The sequence below is a fragment of the Anolis sagrei genome, chromosome 10 (genome assembly GCF_037176765.1).
Source record: "Anolis sagrei isolate rAnoSag1 chromosome 10, rAnoSag1.mat, whole genome shotgun sequence".
NCBI lineage: Eukaryota > Metazoa > Chordata > Lepidosauria > Squamata > Dactyloidae > Anolis > Anolis sagrei.
Genome location: NC_090030.1, coordinates 20,725,378 through 20,742,101, shown reverse-complemented (window position 1 = coordinate 20,742,101; position 16,724 = coordinate 20,725,378). Strand labels below are relative to the sequence as shown.

The window sequence follows — 16,724 nt, the reverse complement described above, 5'->3', positions numbered from 1 at the left end:
TCCCTAAGGTCCAGCTCTCACATCCGTAGGTTACTACAAGGAATACCATGGCTTTGACTAGGCGGATCTTTGTTTGATTGTAGGTGAACTATAAATCCCAGCAACTACAACTCCCAAATGACAAAATCAATTTTTGAGTGAAGGTCATACATTGGGTTGTTAGGTGTCTTGTGTCCAAATTTGGTGCCAATTCATCCAGGGGTTTTTGAGTTCTGACAGTATCACAAACGAACATTACATTTTTATTTATATAGATTAACCCCTAACCCTACGTGAGTCCCCGTATGAAGCCGAGTGTGGCGGACTCACCGGTGCTGGTGTTCTTCCCGTCTCCGCCAATGAGGGGCACGGTGAGGGCGGCGGTGGCAGCAGCCACCCCGTCGGAGGGCATGGCAGCGTAGACTAGGGGCAGGGACTGGACCACCAGGGGGATGGTCTGGAGGCCGCCCATCTTGCCGGGCAGGTTGACAGAGGGGATGGTGTGGATGAGGTGGAGGATCTGCTGCCCGCCGCTACCCTGCGTGGAAGCCAAGAGGGAGCCCGGCGAGAGGACAGCAGGGATGGCGGCCGAGGAGGAGCCCAGCCCCATGGCGGACATGGAGACCATCGGCGCTGGGGGTGTGGCCAACAGGGGTGAGGTGCGGACGGAGGAGGAGGAGGAAGAGGAGGCGGAAGAGGAAGAGGATGAGCAGAGCGGGCGCAAAGGAGGTTTGCTCTTGTGCAGGGACAAGTCCACCGGCTCGGCCTGGGGCTGGTTGCAATCGCTGGCCAGCAGCTCCTCGGGGGGCTCCGTCTTGATGTCGCTCAGCAGCACCGGAGGCTCCATGGCACTCATCTTGGACAGCACTTGGGTGAAGGCTGCAGCCTGCAAAGGACAGAGCAAAAGCAAGGCAGTTTAATAACCAGAATAATAATAGTAAAGGTAAAGGTAATGGTTTCCCCTTGGCATTAAATCTAGTCATATCTGACTCTGGGGGGTGGTGTTCATCTCCATTTCTAAGCCAGCATTAATCATAGACACCTCCAAGGTCATGTGGCCAGCATGACTGCATGAAACGCTGTACCTTCTCGCAGAAGCGGTACCTATTGATCTACTCCCATTTGCATGTTTTCGAACTGCTAGGTTGGCAGAAGCTAGAGCTGACAGCAGAAGCTCACACCGCTCCCCGGAATCAAACCTCTGACCTTTCGTTCAAGAAGCTCAGCAGCTCAGCGCTTTAACCCACTGTGCCACTGGGGGCTCCCTAATGTTGATATTGTACTAGGTTGGCAGAGCTGAGCTAACAGTGGGAGCTCACCCCACTCCCGGATTCAAACCGCCGACCTTTCGGTCAGCAAGTTCAGCAGCTCAGCAGTTTAACCCACTGTGCCACCCGGGGGCCCTAATAATAATAATAATAATAATAATAATAATAATAATAATACATGTTATTACCCTTCCATTCCTGATGGCTCAAGGCAAGGTACAACAATGTCAAAAACAAATGAAGATAAAATACAATAAGTTACTAACTTATAGAATCCTTGGGTCATCCAGTCCAACCCCCTGTCAAGAAGCAGGAAACTTGCATTCAAAGCACCCCTGACAGATGGCCATCCAGTCTCTAGATTCTTGTGGGTTTTTTCGGGCTATAGGGCCATGTTCTAGAGGCATTTCTCCTGACGTTTCACCTGCATCTATGGCAAGCATCCTCAGAGGTAGTACTTGGCAGAGGATGCTTGCCATAGATGCAGGCGAAACGTCAGGAGAAATGCCTCTAGAACATGGCCCTATAGCCCGAAAAAACCCACAAGAACCTAATGATTCCAGCCATGAAAGCCTTCGACAATACATCCAGTCTCTGCTTAAAAGCTCCCAAAGAAGGAGCCTCTACCACACTCCGGGGCAGAGAGTTCCACTGCTGAACAGCTCTCACAGTCAGGAAGTTCTTCCTAATGTTCAGATGGAATCTCCTTTCTTGTCGTTTGAAATCATTGTTCCGCGTCCTGGTCTCCAGGGCAGCAAAGAACAAGTTCGCTCCCTCCTCCCTATGACTTCCTCTCACATATTTATACATGGCTAAATTATATAACTAAAAACACATAAATAATAATAATAATAAAGTTTATTTATTACCCAATAATAACCAGTGACATCTCCAGCTCATCCCCTGTTTGGGTATCAGCCAGCACGTCAACGGCTTAAATCAAGAAATAGTTTTCTAAGATTTAGAGAGACACTCGCTCGAACAACTCAGCAAGCGAGAGTCCAAAAGTAGCAGGCTCAAACCCAGAACCTCAATCAATGGCTGATACCAAATGAGAAACTCCCTCCTGGGCACACAGAAAACTGGGCGACTTGCAAGGCGCTGAACAGACTGAGCTCTGGCACCACGAGATGCAGAGCCAACCTTAAGAAATGGGGCCACAAAGTGGAATCCACAACATGCGAGTGCGGAGAAGAGCAAACCACAGACCATCTACTGCGATGCAACCTGAGCCCTGCTACATGTACAATGGAGGACCTTCTTATAGTAACACCAGAGGCACTCCAAGTGGCCAGTTACTGGTCAAAAGTTATTTAATCAACTACCAAGCTTGCAAACTTTGTGTTTTGTTTAAAAATGCAATACAACTGTTTGGCTTGCTCCGGACACGATAAAGAAATAAATAAATTTATTACCCATCTCTCCTGATGACTATACCTATCTATATCTACAGCTGGGTGGCCATCTGTCATGAGGGCTTGGATTGCCTGGCAGAAGGGGGCTGGGCTAGGTGACCCTTTCAGTTCCTTCCAATGATTTCTACCTGTATCCACCAACTCAAGAGACTGCATTACCAAAGATGGTCACGAGGTGGCGCTAGCAAAACACCCAGATTGACTCCATTGAGGATTGGAATTCACCCTTTTGGGAGACAAATCCCAGAATGCAGCAACAGTCATGCATTCTGGAGCTTGTTGTGCAAGAAGTAAGGCATGTTTTATGCTCCCAAGAGACAAGATGATGCAAGGCTGGCAGGTGGGTTTTATTAAAGACTTGGGGGGGAGGCTCATTGATTCCCCCCCCCCCCCAATACAAAAATACATTGGCCATTAATACTGCTGCTGTTCCTCCTCCTAATAGCAACATTTTATGGCCCGCCTCTTCTCATAACTACAATATAGTTAAATGCAGGGATAAAATGTATAATAAAATGAGGAAGAACTTCCTGACTGTGAGAGCCGTTCAGCAGTGGAACTCCCTGCCCCGGAGTATGGTGGAGGCTCCTTCTTTGGAAGCTTTTAAACAGGGGCTGGATGGCCATCTATTAGGGGTGATTCCTGCTTCTTGGCAGGGGGTTGGACTGGATGGCCCATGAGGTCTCTTCCAACTCTTTGATTCTATGATTCTATATATTTATATTACATGCAATATTACTAATAATATTACGATATAGTGGTATGGTGCAATACAGCGATGTTTAATGCTGATATTGTAAAAAAAAAAAAAAGGTTGTCCCCTGACATTAAGTCCAGTATTTATACATGGCTATCATGTATCCCCTCTCAGCCTTCTCTTCTTCAGGCTAAACATGCCCAGCTCTTTAAGCCGCTCCTCATAGGGTTTGTATCCAGACCCTTGATCATTGCAGTTTCTCAAGTCGCTCCTGACACGAAAAAAATATTCTTATTGTTGTTATTATTGCTATTGCTATTATTATCAGTATTATTAGGTAAAGGTAAAGGTTGTCCCCTGACATTAAGTCCAGTCGTGTCCGACTCTGGGGTGTGGTGCTCATCTCCATTTCTAAGCTGAAGAGCCGGCATTGTCCGTAGACCCCTCCAAGGTCATGTGGCCGGCATGACTGCATGGATGGCATTATCTTCCTGCCGGAGCGGTACCTATTGATCTACTCACATTTGCATATTTTCGAACGGCTAGGGCTGACAGCAGAAGCTCACGCCGCTCCCCAGAATCAATCCTGTGACCTTTCAGTCAACAAGCTCAGCAGCTCCGCGCTTTAACCCACTGCGCCACCGGGGGCTCCCTAATATTGATATTGTACTATGCTAATCTATATATATATAAATGTTCTCTGCGTAATGAGTACCCTAAAAACAAAAGAACCAATGAATGAAATCACACCAAATTTGGCAACAAAACGTCTCGCAACACAAGGAATGACCATCACCCAAAAAATTATGATTTTGTCATTTGGGAGTTGTAGTTGCTGGGATTTATAGTTCACCTATAAGCAAAGAGCACTCTGAACCCTACCAACGACAGAATTGAACCAAACTTGGCACAGAGTTCTCCCATGACCAACAGAAAATACTGGAAGGGTTTGGTAGGCAGTGTCCTTTGATTTGGAGTTGTAGTTCACCTACATCCAGAGATCACTGTGGATGTGGACCAAACTCAACAAAAATACTCAATATGCCCAAATGTGAACACTGGTGGAGTTTGTGGAAAATAGAATCTCGACATTTGGCAGTTGTAGTTGCCGGGATTTATAGTTCACCTACAATCACAGAGCATTGTGAACCCCACTGACGATAGAATTGGGCCAAACCTCCTACACAGAAAGCCCATGACTACCAGAATGGGCCACAGCAACGCGTGGCAGGGGACGGCTAGTAATATAATAATATTGATATAGTACAATATCAATATTATTATATTATTAGCATAGTACAATATCAATTATCAGAATTATATTATTAGCATAGTACAATATAAAGGTCGCAAATAAATAAATAAACAAACAATGTTTGTTTTGACTTTTAATGGATGTTGACAATAGCAATTAATCATAATAACAAAGAGAAAATTCCATTAGTATCCCCGCTCCCCTTCAACCCCACAGATCCCCCCTTATCCTAGCAAGCCATCCTGGCTTTTGGCCAGAGATGCAAAGAAGCTGCATCCAGAGCAAAGGAAGATGCAAGGCCTGCTGTTTTTGCTTCCACCCCTTTTTTTAAAGGGGGAACACAGCTGAACAAAGAGGAGACCCCCCCCTTGTGCATTGCGATGGGAACAGGAAGGAGTGGGCGATGGGAACAGGAAGGAGTGGGCGTTGGGTCCCACCCAGAATTGTGGGGGGGAACCGCCCCGAGTTCCCTCCCCCATGAAGCTATTTTGGGCAGGCAGCCTTTTCTGGCTCTGCTTCAAAGCTGACACTTCCCGGCATCCTTTGCCAGCAGTGGGGAGGCATTTCCTGGACCCACCCTCTTGCTATTTGGGTGCGCCCTCCAAAAAGCCCGGCTCAGACCCACATAAAGTCTCATGGATGTAACCCTCTCAAGGGGGCGTGGGTTGTGGGTTGCTGCAGGGCCAAGGGGTGGACTAGAGGACCCCTAGGGATCCCTTCAACTCTTGGGAGTCAGTGAGTGGCTTCTTAAAGAGAGAGGGGCAAAGGTTCAGGCATTTCTCCTGTTGAGGGTGCCTTGGTTGTGCTTTTGCTGCATGGCAGGGGGTTGGACTAGATAGCCCAGTCCAGTCAAGTCTGACTCTGGAGGGCGGTGTCTCCATTTCTAAGCCGAAGAGCTGGCATTATCCATAGATACCTCCAAAGGTCATTTGGCCAGCATGGCTGCATCATGGAGTGCCATTACCTTCCCACAGAAGTGGTACCTATCTATCTACTCACATTTGCATGCTTTCGAACTGCTAGGTTGGCAGAAGCTGGGGCTAACAGTGGGAGCTCACCCTGCTCCCCAGATTCGAACCACTGACCTTTCAAGCAGCAAGTTCAGCAGCTCAGGGGTTTAACCAAGTTATATTATTATTATTATTATTATTATTATTATTATTATTATTATTATTATGGAGACTGGATGGCCATCTGTGGGGGGTGCTTTGATTTTGCATTTCCTGCATGAATGCAGAAGGGGGCTGGACTAGATGGCCCATGCAGTCTCTTCCAATTATATTATTATTATTATTATTATTATTATTATTATTAAGACTGGATGGACATCTGTCGGGGGTGCTTTGATTGTGCTTTCCCTGCATGGAAGGGGGTTGGACTTGATGGCCCATGCAGTCACTTCCAAGTATATTATTATCATTACTATTATTATTGAGTCTGGATTGCCATCTGTTGGGGGCGCTCGGATTGTGCTTTTCCTGCATGAATGCAGAAGGGGGCTGGACTAGATGGCCCATGCAGTCTCTTCCAAGTATATTATTATTATTATTATTATTATTATTATTATTATTATTATTGAGACTGAATGGACATCTGTTGGGGGTGCTTTGATTGTGCTTTTTCCTGAATGGATGCAGACGGGGGCTGGACTAGATGGCCCATGCAGTCTCTGCCAAGTATTATTATTGAGGCTGGATGGCCATCTGTCAGGGGTGATTTGATTGTGCTTTTCCTGCATGAATGCTTAAGGGAGCTGGACTTGACGGCCCATGCAGTCTCTTCCAAGTATATTATTATCATTATTATTATTATTATTATTATTATTATTGAGGCTGGATTGCCATCTGTCGGGGGTGATCTGATTGTGCATTTCCTCCATGAATGCAGAAGGTGACTGGAGTAGATGGCCCATGCAGTCTCTTCCAAGTATATTATTATTATTATTATTATTATTATTATTGAGTCTGGGTTGCCATCTGTCGGGGCGCTCTGATTGTGCTTTTCCTGCATGAATGCAGAAGGGGGCTGGACTTGATGGCCCATGCAGTCTCTTCCAAGTATATTATTATTATTATTATTATTATTATTATTATTATTATTGAGGCTGGATTGCCATCTGTCGGGGGTGCTCTGATTGTGCATTTCCTCCATGAATGCAGAAGGGAGCTGGACTAGATGGCCCATACAGTCTCTTCCAAGTATATTATTATTATTATTATTATTATTATTATTATTATTATTATTGAGACTGGATGGACATCTGTCGGGGGTGCTTTGATTGTGCTTTCTCTCTCTCTCTCTCTCTCTCACCTTCTCTCTCTCACTCTTTCAAAGGCCTGGGGAATGGAGCATGCTTGCAGAATTCAGCACTAATGAGCCAAGACATTTGAGCTTTTTGGCTGCAAGGAGCAGCTCAGTGCCTGGTCACCCCTCCCAGGCCCTGGCTGGGCGTTCCCAGGACACTCCCAGGAAACCTCCCCTCTCCTTCTGACTTTCTTTCTTTCTTTCCTTCCTCCCTCCTGGGACATGTCTTGAAGGGGACCCCAAAGGCCATCCAATCCAACCCCTGTCAACACCATTCAAGCACCCCCGACAGATGAGCATCCAGCCTCTGTCGGAAAAATAAAACCCAAGAGAAGGGGGAGCAACAGCAAATAGTGTATTAAGGGTTCTCCCATCTTTGCCTGATGACCAGAGAGCCTGCCAGGATGGGATCCACAATCCAGGATGGGATCCAGCCAGAAACTGACCCCAAAAACCAGGGCCCGGACATCTGCCCAAGCTGAAGATCCAACCAAACCGGTCTGACCAGAGAGCTGTGAAGTTACTCCTTTTTTAACCAGAATCAGTCCCCATCTCTCCTATTTAAGCCCCCAAAAGTGACATAAAAAACCAAGAAGCAAGGGGCGCAGGAAGAGGAAGCCGAAACCCAGAGCTACATCCATATATAAAAGGCCATGTAAATGGTTTAGCAAGAGCAACAACAACACAGTAAAGGTTAAGGTGTTCCCTTGACATTAAGTCCAGTCGTGTCTGAGTCTGGGATGTGGTGCTCATCTCCATTTCTAAGCCGAAGAGCCGGTATTGTCCGTAGACACCTCCAAGGTCATGTGGCCGGCATGACTGCATGAAATGTCATAACTTCCCGCAGAAGCAGTACCTATTGATCTACTCGCATTTGCATTTTTTCGAACTGCTAGGTTGGCAGAAGCTCGGGCTGACAGCGGGAGCTCATGCCGCTCCCCGTATTTGAACCTGCAACCTTTTGGTCAACAAGCTCAGCAGCTCAGAAAGAGCACCATCAAAACTCTCCCCACAAATGGACATTCGGCCTGCCATGGAATCATAGAATCCCAGTTGGAAGAGACCCCCAGTCCACCCATTTTCTGCCAGAAAGGGCACCATCAAAACCCTCCCCACAGATGCCCTTTCAGACTGTCATGGAATCATAGAATCCTAGCTGGAAGAGACTCCAGGAGCCATCCAGTGCAACCCTCTTCTGCCAGAAAGGGCACCATCAGAACCCTCCCAACAGATGGCCATTTGGACTGTCATGGAATCACAGAAACCAGGGGCCATCCAGCCCAACCCCCTTCTGCCAGGAAGGGCACCATCAAATTCCTCCCCACAGATGGCCATTCGGACTGTCATGGAATCATAGAATCCCAGTTGGAAGAGACCCCCAGGGGCCATCCAGCCCAACCCTCATGTGCCAGGAAGGGCACCATCAAAACCCTCCCAACAGATGGCCATTTGGACTGTCTTGGAATCACAGAAACCAGGGGCCATCCAGCCCAATCCCCTTCTGCCAGAAAGGACACCATCAAAACCCTCCCCACAGAGGGCCATTCCGTCTGCCGTGGAATGATAGAATCCCAGTTGGAAGAGACCCCCACGGACCATCCAGTCCAACCCTTCTCTGCCAGGAAGGGCACTATCAAAACCCTCCCAACAGATGGCCATAGAATTATAAAATTCTAGTTGGAAGAGACCCCAGGGGCCATCCAGCCCAACCCCCTTCTGCCGTGCAGGAAAGGCACAATCAAAGCACTCCCAACAGATGGCCATGCAAAAAGCCTCCAAAACGAGGAGCCTCCAAGGACTCCAAAGCAGTGAGTTCCACTATTGAACAGCTTTTCTTAAGTCAGGAAGTTCTTCCTACTCTTCAGGTAGAGTCTCCTTCCCTGTAATTTGAGTCAATACTAGTCTAAGCCAGCCATGGGCAAACTTGGGCCCTCCAGCTGTTTTGGACTTCAACTCCCACAATTCCTAACAGCCGGTAGGCTGTTAGGAATTGTGGGAGTTGAAGTCCAAAACAGCTGGAGGGCCCAAGTTTGCCCATGGCTGGTCTAAGCACCTCAGGGAAGGAAACAATGCTCTGCAACCTGCCTTTTCCAAGCCCCCAAATGCCCAGATCTCATCGGGCTGCAGACCTGAGAACCCATCATCCCCAATCTCCTAATCCTCCCTCCCTTGGTGCTCACCGGCCAGGCTCCGGGAAGGGCGCTCCTTCCTTCCGTGGGGAGGATCATCCCGATGGAAAGGGGTCCTGGGAAAGTAGGGGGTCTCCAAGAAGGAAGAAAGGAGGAGGAAGAGGAGCAGACAGGCAGAGAGGTTCTGCTTCTGCTGCTCTTGGGCAGGAGGGGGCGTGGCCTCTCGATGGGGGAACGCCCACTGGGCAGGGGAGGAGGCCACGCCCCCTCCGGCCAAGTGGAAAATAGGTCACCCAAAGAGCAGGAGGGAGGATGGGAAGGGGAATTGGATCCTGCTAGATCTGAGTCTCCTCCCAGGGAGGAACGCGTTACTTTCCAACGCGTTACTTTCCAACGCGTTACTTTCCAACGCGTTACTCTTTCCACATTAATAGTTCCTGCAATGCTAGAAGTTGAGGGGCTAGGAAGGAAATGCCAGGAGCTCTTTTCTGTACCTCCTTACCTGTGTTTCCCAAAGGTGGGAAGGCTAGGGACCTCATCACACTACTACTGCATTGTCTTTATGGCTGGATGGACATCTGTCAGGAGGGATCGGATTGTGTCTTTCTCTACGGCAGAAGGGAGTTGGACTACATGGCCCCCTTTGGGGTCTCTTCCAACTCTATAATACTATGGATTCTATATCTGTCAATGCATTGTCTTTATGGCTGGATGGCCATCTGTCAGGAGGGATCCGGTTGTGTCTTTATGACAGAAGGGGGTTGGACTAGATGCCCCCCTTTGGGGTCTCTTCCGACTCTATAATACTATGGATTCTATATCTGTCAATGCATTGTCCTTATGGCTGGATGGCCATCTGTCAGGAGAGATCGGATTGTGTCTTCCTCTATGGCAGAAGGGGGTTGGGACTAGATGGCCCCCTTTGGGGTCTCTTCCAACTCTCTAATACTATGGATTCTAAATCTGTCAATACATTATCTTTATGAATGGATGGCCCTCTGTCAGGAGGGATCGGATTGTGTCTTTCTCTAAGGCAGAAGGGGATTGGACTAGATGCCCCCCCCCTTTGGGGTCTCTTCCGACTCTATAATACTATGGATTCTATTTCAATATATTATCCTTATAGATGGATGGCCATCTGTCAGGAGGGATTGGATTGTGTTTTTCAATATGGCAGAATGCGGTTGGACTAGATGGCCCCCTTTGGAGTCTCTTCCGACTGTATAATACTATGGGTTCTATATCTGTCAATACATTATCTTTTTGGATGGATGGCCATCTGTCAGGAGGGATCGGATTGTGTCTTCCTCTACGGCAGAAGGGAGTTGGACTAGATGGCCCACTTTGGGGTCTTTTCCAAATCTATAATACTACGGATTCTATATCTGCCAATACATTATCTTTATGGATGGATGGCCATCTGTCAGGAGGGATCGGATTGTGTCTTTCTCTATGGCAGAAGGAGTTGGACTAGATGGTCCTCTTTGAGGTCTCTTCCAACTCTACACTATCTATCCCCGAAGGTTTTTAAACAGAACCTGGGTGGCTATCTTCTAGAGATTGGATATCCATCGATGCATTGTCTTTATGGCTGGATGGCCATCTGTCAGGAGGGAGTGGATTGTGTCTTTCTCTATGGCAGAATAAGTTGGCCTAGATGGTCCTCTTTGAGGTCTCTTCCAACTCTATATTTTCTATCCCCGAAGGTCTTTAAACAGAAGCTGGGTGGCTATCTTCTTTGGATTGGATATCCATCGATGCATTGTGTTTATGGCTGGATGGTCATCTGTCAGGAGGGATTGGATTGTGTCTTCCTCTATGGCAAAAGGGGGTTGGACTAGATGGCCCTCTTTTGGGTCTCTTCCAACTCTATATTATCTATTATTGAAGGTCTTTAAACATAATCTGGGTGGCTATCTTCTATGGATTCTGTATCTAGCAATGCATTGTCTTTATGGCTGGATGGCCATCTGTCAGGAGGAATCGAATTGTGAATTGAAAAGGATGATAGGCACAGGAAGCCAAAAGGAGAAACCAGGAACCTCCAAAGCATTATCTCGGGGTCAGGAAAGCCAGGAGAGTGCAGTGGCCCTTGACCCCCACCAGCCCTCCCACCCATGACCTATGACATCCCCCTCATTGTCCTGCCACTCAGCCCTGGAGCCCCTCCCCTTTCCTGCCAGCCCTCTCCTCCCCTTCAATGCAGGCCCCATGCCCCACCCAGATGCAAAGAAAACCTCAAAGGGGCCCAACCTGGGAGGGAGAAAAGGGGGGGGGGTTCTCCTGTGGGTTATTTATGGGGTGGTGCAGAATGAGAGCATTGGCCATTCAAGAAAAAGAAGGCCCCTTCCTTGGAGGCTTTTAAACAGAATGGCCATCTGTCAGGAGGGATTTGATTGTGCTTTTCCTGCCTGGCGGAAAGAAGTGGGTTGAACTAGATGGCCCTCTTTGGGGATCTCTTCCAACTCTATCTTTCTATCTATCTATCTCTGAGGCTGGGGGCCCACCTTCTATGGATTCTATATCTGTCAATGCTTTGTCTTTATGGCTGGATGGCCATCTGTCAGGAGGGATCAGATTGTGCTTTCCTCTATGGCAGAAGGGGATTGGACTACATGGCCCTCTTTGGGATCTCTTCCAGTTCTATGGACCTATCTATCTCTGAAGCTGGGTGGGCATCTTCTATGGATTCTATATCTTTGTATTTATGGCTAGGTGGCCATCTGTCAGGAGGGATCAAATTGTGTCTTCCTCTATGGCAGAAAATGTTTGGACTAGATGGCCCTTTTTGGGGCCTCTTCAAATTCTAAGATCTTATTTATCGCTGAAGGTCTTTAAACAGAAGCTGAGTGGCCATCTGTCAGGAGGGATTGGATTGTGTCTTCCTCTATGGCAGAAAGATGTTGGTCTAGCTGGCCCTCTTTGGGTTCTCTTACAACACTATGATTCTATCTATCACTGAAGGTCTTTAAACAGAAGTTGGGTGGCCTTCTTCTATGGATTGTATATTTGTCAATACATTGTCTTTATGGCTGGATGGCCATCTGTCAGGAGGGATCGGATTGTGCTTTCCTCTATGGCTGAAGGGGGTTGGACTAGATGGCTCTTTTTGGGGCGTCTTCCAACTTTATGATCCTATCTATCACTGAAGGTCTTTATACAGAAGCTGGGTGGCTATTTTCTATAGATTCTATATCTGTCAATGCATTGTCTTTGTGCCTGGATGGCCATCTGTCAGGAGGGATTGGATTGTATATTCCTCTGTGGCAGAAGGGGGTTGGACTAGATGGCCTTTTTTGGGGCTTCTTCCAACTCTATAATGCTATATATCGCTGAAGGTCTTTAAACAGAAGCTGGGTGGCCTTCTTCTATGGATTGTATATTTGTCAATGCATTGTCTCTATGGCTGGATGGCCATCTGTCAGGGGAGATCGGATTGTATATTCCTCTATGGCAGAAGGGGGTTGGACTAGATGGCCCTTTTGGGGGCTTCTTCCAACTCTATGATCCTATCTATCGCTGGAGGTCTTTAAACAGAAACTTGCCATCTTCTATGGATTGTATATCTGTCAATGGGCTGGATGGCCATCTGTCAGGAGGAATCAGATTGTGCTTTCCTCTATGGCAGAAGGGGGTTGGACTAGATGGACCTTTTTGGGACGTCTTCCAACTTTATGATCCTATCTATTGCTGAAGGTCTTTAAACAGAAGCTGGGTGGCCTTCTTCTATGGATTGTATATTTGTCAATGCATTGTCTCTATGGCTGGATGGCCATCTGTCAGAAGGGATCGGATTGTGTCTTCCTCTATGGCAGAAGTGGGTTGTACTAGATGGCCTCTTTGGGGTCTCGTCCAACTCTATGATCCTATCTATCGCTGGAGGTCTTTAAACAGAAACTTGCCATCTTCTATGGATTGTATATCTGTCAATGCATTGCCTTTATGGCTGGATGGCCATCTGTCAGGAGGGATCAGATTGTGTCTTCCTCTATGGCAGAAGTGGTTTGGACTGGATGGCCTTCTCTGGGGTCTCTTCCAACGCTATGATTCTATGTGTTGATCCTGCACCGGTACCCATGAAACTGGCTTCCAATTATTATTATTATTATTATTATTAATAATAATAATAATAATATGCCGCAAATTTTGGGCGAGCAAGAGGAAGGGTCCTGAGTTTGTGCAATGGCTTTGCTCTATTCCCAATTTGGGGCAAAAAAAACCCCCTCTGTTCCCAATTTGGAGCAAATAATAATAATCGAGACTGAGATAGTGGAAGGCAAACCTTTTGCAAAAGGGAAAAGGACATAAATAAAGAGGGAAGGATTAGACAAGGACAATGGGTCATTCCACCCAAAGCAAAGCCTATGGGAGGAGAAGAGCAAAGCTCCCAAAGCAGGACAAAGTCTCTTCCCACCGGTCAGCAGGCCACTCTGGCCAGAGTCGGAGGCCCCACCTCGGCAGGCGCCAATCAGAACAAGGGCGGCCCCACCCCTTGCGCCCCCGCCCCAGGAAAGAAGCAGAGAAGGAAGGGCCTCCTCCTCTGAATGGGAGCAGGGCACATTCCTCTCCCTGCCCTCAAAGCCGCCCCACCCAGCGAGAGGCCCATGAAGCTCGGAAGACAGCAGCAACTGGGGAAATCAGGGCATTTCTGGACCCCAAATCAAGGGAGAAATGAGAGCCGAAGGGTCCTCAGAGGACATCTAGTCCAACCCCCCACTCAAACTACCTAGGCCTCCTTTCCAGCAGCAGTCTTGCTTAACCTGAGATTCAATGAACATTGGAATACAACAGCTTGGCACACAACAGCAATTGGGGGAAATCAGCGCACTCCCAGACGCCAAATCAAGGGGGAAATGACAGCTGAGGGGTCCTCAGAGGACATCTAGTCCAACCCCCCACTCAAACTACCTAGGCCTCCTTTCCAGCAACAGTCTTGCTTAACCTGAGACTCAGTGAACATTGGAATACAACAGCTTGGCACACAACAGCAACTGGGGGAAATCAGCGCACTCCCAGACCCCAAATCAAGGGGGAAATTACAGCCGAGGGGCCCTCAGAGGCCATCTAGTCCAACCTCCCCTCTAACTACCTAGGCCTCCTTTCCGGCAGCAGTGTTCCTTAACCTGAGATTCAATGAATATTGGAACACAACAGCAATTGGGGGAAATCAGGGTACTCCCAGACCCCAAATCAAAGGGAAATGTCAGCCGAGGGGTCCTCAAAGGGCAGTTAGTCCAACCTCCCCCTCTAACCACTTTAGCCTCCTTTCCAGCAGCAGGCTCTCCTAGCCTGAGACTCAATGAACATTGGTACACAATAGGAACTGGAGGAAATCAGGGCATCCCGGACCCCAAATCAAGGGGGAGATGATAGCCGAGGGGTCATCAGAGGCCATCTAGTCCAACCTCCCCCTGTAACCATCTAGGCCTCCTTTCCAGCAGCAGGCTCTCTTAACCTGAGACTCAATGAACATCGGGACACAACAGCTTGGAACACAGTAGCAACTGGGGGGAATCAGGGTACTCCCAGACCCCAAATCAAGGGGGAAATGACAGCTGAGGGGCCCTCAGAGGCCATCTAGTCCAACCTCCCCCTCTAACTACCTAGGCCTCCTTTCCAGCAGCAGTTTTCCTTAATCTGATATTCAATGAGCATTGGAACACAACAGCTTGGAACACAACAGCAACTGGGGAAAATAAGGGCACTCCCAGACCCCAAATCAAGGGGGAAATGACTGCTGAGGGGCCTTCAGAGGCCATCTAGTCCAACCTCCCCCTCTAACTACCTAGGCCTCCTTTCCAGCAGCAGTTTTCCTTAATCTGATACCCAATGAGCATTGGAACACAACAGCTTGGAACACAACAGCAACTGGGGAAAATAAGGGCACTCCCAGACCCCAAATCAAGGGGGAAATGACTGCTGAGGGGCCCTCAGAGGCCATCTAGTCCAACCTCCCCCTCTAACTACCCACGCCTCCTTTCCAGCAGCAGTCTTGCTTAACCTGAGACTAATTGAACATTGGAACACAACACCTCAGAACACAACAGCAACTGGGGGAAATCAGGGCATCACAGATCCCAAATCAAGGGGGAAATGACAGCCGAAGGGTCCTCAGAGGCCATCTAGTCCAACCTTCCCCTCTAACCACCTAGGTCTCCTTTCCAGTAGCAGGCTCTTTTAACCTGAGACTCAATGAATGTTGGAACACAACAGCTTGAAACACAACAGCAACTGGGGGAAATCAGGGCATCACGGATCCCAAATCAAGGGGGAAATGACAGCTGAGGTGTCCTCAGAGGCCATCTAGTCCACCACCCCCCCCCCCCCCCAAACCACCTAGACCTCCTTTCCAGCAGCAGGTTTTTTTAACCTGAGACTCAATGAACAATGGAACACAACAGCTTGGCACACAACAGCAAATTGGGGGGGGGGGGGGGGAAATCAGGGCACTCCCAGACCCCAAATCAAGGGGGAAATGACAGCGGGAGGATCCTCGGGGGGGGGGGGGGGGGAGAAAGTCAAAACAGGGGGAAAGACATTTCCAGGTTTCCAAATAATAATAATAATTATTATTATTATTATTATTATTATTATTATTTGATACACAACAAGATTAGTACACAGCAAACAAGTTCACTATGCTGGCTTTCGTATTGATTCACACACTGAACACTTCCCAAGTGTCTAAAACTGTGTGATGTATCGGCAAATAATACATTCAGTCAGTGTCGATTGTTTTTAAGTGCAGGCCATGGTCTTTAGGCACTGCACCCAGTATACCGATCACCACTGGAATCACCTTGACTACCGTGTGCCAGAGTCTTTATTATTATTATTATTATTATTATTATTATTATTATTATTAAGTAGAGACTGGATGGCCCTCTGTCAGGAGGGCTTGGATTGTGCTTTTCCTGCATGAGGGCATAATTGAGTTGGACTGGATGACCCTTGGGGTCTCTTCCAACCTTATGATTCCAAACAGTATTTAAGTCTGCTCAAGCTGTCCAAAGGCACTAATGGCGAAGAATGCACAAAGTAAAAGAAGCTGCAGCAGTTTGCTTTGCCTGAATCTACAGGGAAGGGGAAGTCGTCCCATTCTCCTGCCCAAAGAGTCATAGAAATGGAAGAGACCCCAACCCTCTTCTGTCATATAGAAAGATAAAAGCCAAACCCTCCTAAGAGAGGGACATCCAGCTTCTGCTTAAAGACCTCCAAAGAAGGAGACTCTGCCACACTCTGAATCCTAGAGTCGGAAGGGGCACCTGAGGGGCATCCAATCTTCTGCCATGCAGCAAGCCACCATCCAAACCCTCCCAGCAGATGGACATCTGGCCTCTGTTTCAATACCTCCAGAGAAGGTTAACTGAGTGCAAAGACTTTGGCGCTTTAAACTCAATTTGCAGCAACTGAAACAAGCTGAGGACAAAGGCGTGAAAGTGGCAAAAGAAACTGGGATATTGTCAAAGCGGCTCAAGAAGTGGGGTAGCAAAGGATTTGTTGGAGCTCTCCCTGCCAAAACAGGGCAGCTAGAGTTATGCAACCACTTGGGAAGCCTTCTGAAAAGGGGAAGCTCATCCAAGTGCATTCAAAACAACCAAGCAGAAGCTTCACCACGTGTCCTTCCCCTTCGATTGCCCTGAATCCTCAAAACAGCCCAGGTTGGTTTGAGAAGAA

General features: G+C 47.9%; 1 protein-coding gene across 2 annotated transcripts in view; it reads right to left on the bottom strand.

Moving 5' to 3' along the window:
• Positions 1 to 16,724, bottom strand: part of KLF8 (KLF transcription factor 8) — a 54,754-nt gene that overhangs the window by 12,441 nt on the left and 25,589 nt on the right. The window contains exons 1-2 of one of the 2 annotated variants that reach the window (XM_060756145.2): positions 9,099 to 9,269; positions 310 to 865 (exon numbers count right to left, since the gene is read on the bottom strand). In XM_060756145.2, the coding sequence (XP_060612128.2) occupies positions 310 to 865; positions 9,099 to 9,146 (604 nt within the window). In that variant the 5' untranslated portion in view covers positions 9,147 to 9,269. Of the gene's footprint in view, positions 1 to 309; positions 866 to 9,098; positions 9,270 to 16,724 lie in introns of those variants that run through there. The other variant, XM_060756146.2, reaches the window with a different exon arrangement.